General features: G+C 33.7%; 1 protein-coding gene across 1 annotated transcript in view; it reads left to right on the forward strand.

The window, feature by feature from the left end:
- Positions 1-4,652, forward strand: part of LOC107698499 (semaphorin-6B-like) — a 139,540-nt gene that overhangs the window by 81,655 nt on the left and 53,233 nt on the right. Inside the window, exon 2 of the mRNA XM_016499525.1 lies at positions 1,640-1,763. Within this exon, the coding sequence (XP_016355011.1) occupies positions 1,658-1,763 (106 nt within the window). The 5' untranslated portion in view covers positions 1,640-1,657. The remainder of the gene's footprint in view (positions 1-1,639; positions 1,764-4,652) is intronic.

Consider the following 4,652-nt stretch of genomic DNA (forward strand, 5'->3'; position numbering starts at 1 on the left):
GAGTGTGGAAAAGAAAAGAGCAGATGGTGGCATCGTTCTGGTCCTCCTGCTAAAGCCACCGGTCACTCCTTCCTTCATAGACTCAATGAAAAGGTGCTGAAGATGAATTACGGTGTGTGTGTGTGTGTGTGTGTGTGGTCTCGGGACTCTTCGGTAATTGTGGGTTGTCCGTGAAAGAGAAGCCCTCACGACTCTCATCTGGTTTCTGTCTGAAAGAAGAACTGATTGTCGGAGATGAAAGCTTTTGTTAAGCAGTTTTATGCCCCACTTACACTCACTCATAGACAAACGGTTTCCTAACACCCGTTAAAATCACGCAAGTCTGTTTTGCTTTACAGACAGGTATTGTGGTTTTTGTAAGTAGTCTGTTCCTCATAAAGTGCCCGAATAAATGTCAAATGTTAAATCATAAACAGCTTCTGTTTCGCCTCATGCTCATGTGGAGTCGCCTGTGCATTTAATTTCATTGAAGGCACGAGGCACGTCTAACACCCAAGACGTCTAATGCTCCTTTGTATCATTAATCATTTTTGCCCGTATCTTTACAGCGTATCTTTGTTTGTGTTCTATTTTTAGCTCCAAAACCTGATGTGCTGCCTACCTAGGCAACTTTGTAGGCATCATATAGGGGTGTGTCTGACATGAAGGTTGTTCCAGAAGTAAACTGAAAAGTTTTGTTACATTGATTTGGCCAAAATCAGTGCATGGCTCTGATAGCTCCTGCTGGTCGGTGTTGTAACCAGACATTTTGCAGGACAGTTTCTGCCAAATACAGTTTTTAGTGTGATTTAAGCTATTTAAAAAAAAACTGTCAAATCTGTTATATTATTACTGTTTTTTAATACAATACGTTTTATTTATACATTTATTTAGATTTCGAAGCTATTAGTCTTTAAATTATATGAGCTAGAAAATAACTTGCTTTAATAAGATCATTGAACAAGCTCAATTTTTAATCCAAAACTGTGTTATTTGGTATTATAATGTTATAGTTTTTATTAATATTTTGATTTGGTTTTTATTTTTGTTTTAATTTAGAATTTTTATAAAATTTAATTAAAATTGTTGTTATGCTTTCATATTTTTATATTACTATTAAGGTTTTATTTATTTTTTAAATTAAGTTTACTTTATTTTAGTTTTCATTTTTATTTATTTCCAATTTAGTGCTTCAACTTCAGTTTTGTATTTTTTTTTCATTTAATATTTATATTTTATTTCAGCTGTATTTCAATTAACAAAAATGTTTCTAATAGTTTTGATGAATATAAACCTGATCCAAAATGGCTGACAGAGGAAAATGTTGAATATAAATATATTTTATTCAATACTGCAGCTAACGATTGATATTGTTTTTTTTTTATTATTTTATAATCCACAATTGTATGCAATATTTACATGTGATATTGCAATTTTGTGGTTATTAAAGCACTGATGTATTAGCTTAGCAACAATTATCTTATGCTTTCATGTGACAATGGCTTTTTGTGTAAGGCTTTTAACTATGCAGATTGAATTTTGCATTACAAGGGGGTTGCCTATGCAGATAGTGAATGTTGACGCAGTTCACTAGTACTGTATTGTGTTCTTTTCACTGTTTTTCTAGGTTAACATCATTTCTCTATTCCTGTCTTCACAGCTGTGGTGTGTCACTGCCATGGCGACCCTGACCCCCTGCTTCTTACAAATCTTTGCTGTCCTCCAATTGGCTGACTGCTCGTTTCCAGAGGAACCTGGCCCTTTAATCTCCGCCCCTGCTGACGGTAAGAGCACGCCCCCTCACCAATTACAGTGTATCAGTTAAGCAACATCAGCAGGTTATTTGTCAGTTAGACATAAATGCCACGTTTATGATTTTTTATGCATATACATTTAGAGCATAACAGCACAATCAGCAGTTACTATTTTTGGCTCGTAAATTAGCTTTGAGAAAAGGCACATCAGTTGAATTCCAAACTATGCCAAGTTTCCATGATCATAAGCATATAAGAAAATTCCTTTGCAAGTTACAATGATTTTACCAGTGATTTATTATTATTATTATTATTATTATTATTATTATTACGTAATATTATTATTTAGATATTTACTATTTTAGCTAAAGAAGCCAAATATATGATACCACTGCTGCCATGTTGATAAAAATAAATACCATTACTTTGTTATTTTTAGTTGAAGTGTGTCGGCTGTGCATCAGTGTTATTTTAGTATAAATATAAATACTATTTTATCATAGTATTTATATTATATTATATTATATTATATTATATTATATTATATGTAACAAAAAAATGAAAATATACTGGTAATTTTCTGCCAGGACATTCAGCAATTTTACGGAATTTTTTTGTCATGTTTGTGTGTCGTTTTGTATGTGTGTGTGTATAAATATTTGTGTGTGTGTGTATTTCTATTTACACATTATTGTATAGTTCACACTCAGCCCTTAAAGGGATAGTCCACCAAAATTCTGTATCATAATTTACTTACCCTCATGCATATGACTTTCTTTCTTTCTTTCTTTCTTTCTTTCTTTCTTTCTTCTGTTGAACCCATAGAAGATATTTTGAAGAATTCTGGTAACCAAACAGTTTTGAGTCCCATTGACTTCCATAGTATTTCTTTCTTTCTTTCTTTCTTTCTTTCTTTCTTCTGTTGAACCCATAGAAGATATTTTGAAGAATTCTGGTAACCAAACAGTTTTGAGTCCCATTGACTTCCATAGTATTTTTGTCCAAATATCAATGGTTACCAGAATTTTTTTGGGGGGGGCGCACTCTCCCTTTAAATGTGGTAAAGTCACTGTAATGCCTGCTTTCTTGTGGTTATGTTAAAGCTTGTACACTGTATGATGCACTACCGCTGTTGTGAAGTGTTCTTTTAAATGTGCATATGGTTGACATACGATGTGGACACGTCGCACTGTTTGTAAATAGTTTTGCACATTAGCGCTCATGAATGGATAAAATACACCATATGGCTGTGATCATTTTAAAAGCCTTTTAACATAATGGTGTTGGAACAAGCAAGACACAAACTCTGTGTATGTGTGTGTGTGTATACAAGGGACCGTATTCCCTACAGATCCCACAAAGCAGAATCAGTGATACTGATGAACAACCACTCACGCGCCTCTAATGATTCAGTAGAGACCAGAGGTTAAAGGTCATCCAGCACAATGTAGCTGGTGTTTATGTGGGTCAGGTTTTGTCCCCACAAGGATAGTAAAACCTGAAATCACCTACGCTGTGAGGTCCTGCCAGTGTTCGCTCTCTGTGAAGAAAACGGCTTAGTAAACATACTAAATAATGTCTTAATGAGTAAGTAAAACACCAGAAAGGTTTATATGAGGGCTAGATTTAGAGAACAAACATTGCAGCGCTTGTGTGTGTGTGTGTGTGTGTGTGTGTGTGTGTGTGTGTGTGTGTGTGTGTGTGTGTGTGTGACTCAAAGGGAGTCTCTGTTTAGAGGCAAAGAACAAGCCAGCAACAACAACAGTATCTCTATCCTTCTCTCCTTATTCCAGTGGAATTAATTAGTAGCAGAAACTGTAAGAAATATCATTAGCATTCACAGTAAATATGTGGGTGTCCTCAGGCTTCTCAGATCCATCTGTGGTTGGAGGACACATTCCTGTTGGGTATTTTTTCACTGGTAATCTGTTTTCTAATTGTGTTTAACTTCTTTCCACAGCATTTGGAAGGCAATTTTCCTTTTCTGAAATGTGTGAACGCTCTCTGAACTGCTAGTGACTCTTTTCACAGCATTTTATACAGGAGGGACTCAATATAAAACTTATCAGCTTTGCTCATGAATATTAATTATGTGACAGGACATTGGACCAGGAGTCTGATTGTCAGGGCAGGGTGCACAATAAGATTAGCACTTACTGTGTGTATTATTATGCACTATTATATAATGTAATATAATATTTATTAATCCTTTAGATTAACTTTTATTTTATACTTTTAGTTTTTATTTTAATTATTAGTAATTTTGTTTGTCATTATTATAATTTTTTTATTATTTCTGTTTAAAAATATATTTTTTATAATTCTAATTTAAATGTATTTTTATTTTAGTTTTAGTTTTATTAATTTTAGTACTTTAACTTATTAATAACTTATTTTACTTTATTTTCATTCTGATATATTTTAATTAACAATTTTTTAATTCGCAAATTAGCATGTTTCAATTTTACTTTTAGTTAACAATAACAACGTTGTGTGTGTTCATTCATTCATTAAAAAAAAAGGTGATATTTTTCATGGATATCCTGGCTTATATTTTCAATATAATTTAAACGAGACATATTATCTCTCAGGTGTCCCCAGAATGTATCTGTGAAGTTTCAGCTCAAAATACCCCACAGATCATTTATTATATTATTTTGAAAATGCCTATTTTGAGTGGAAGCAGAAACACGCTGTTTTTTGTGCCTGTCTTTTTAAATGCAAATGAGCTGCTGCTCCCCGCCCCCTTTTCCAGAATAGAGCTGCGCCATTACAGCTCGTACCTGGCTGCTAAAACAGTTCGGTTCTGATTATCATGTTTATCGTGCTGAAATCATGCGTTTTAAACCATATTAGTTTAAACTTCTGATATACGGTTTTCTGAGAGCACACATCCGAAGCACACGGACAGAAAGCGGC

Source organism: Sinocyclocheilus anshuiensis, unplaced genomic scaffold (assembly GCF_001515605.1).
Source record: "Sinocyclocheilus anshuiensis isolate Anshui unplaced genomic scaffold, SAMN03320099.WGS_v1.1 scaffold1910, whole genome shotgun sequence".
NCBI classification, from domain to species: Eukaryota; Metazoa; Chordata; class Actinopteri; order Cypriniformes; family Cyprinidae; genus Sinocyclocheilus; species Sinocyclocheilus anshuiensis.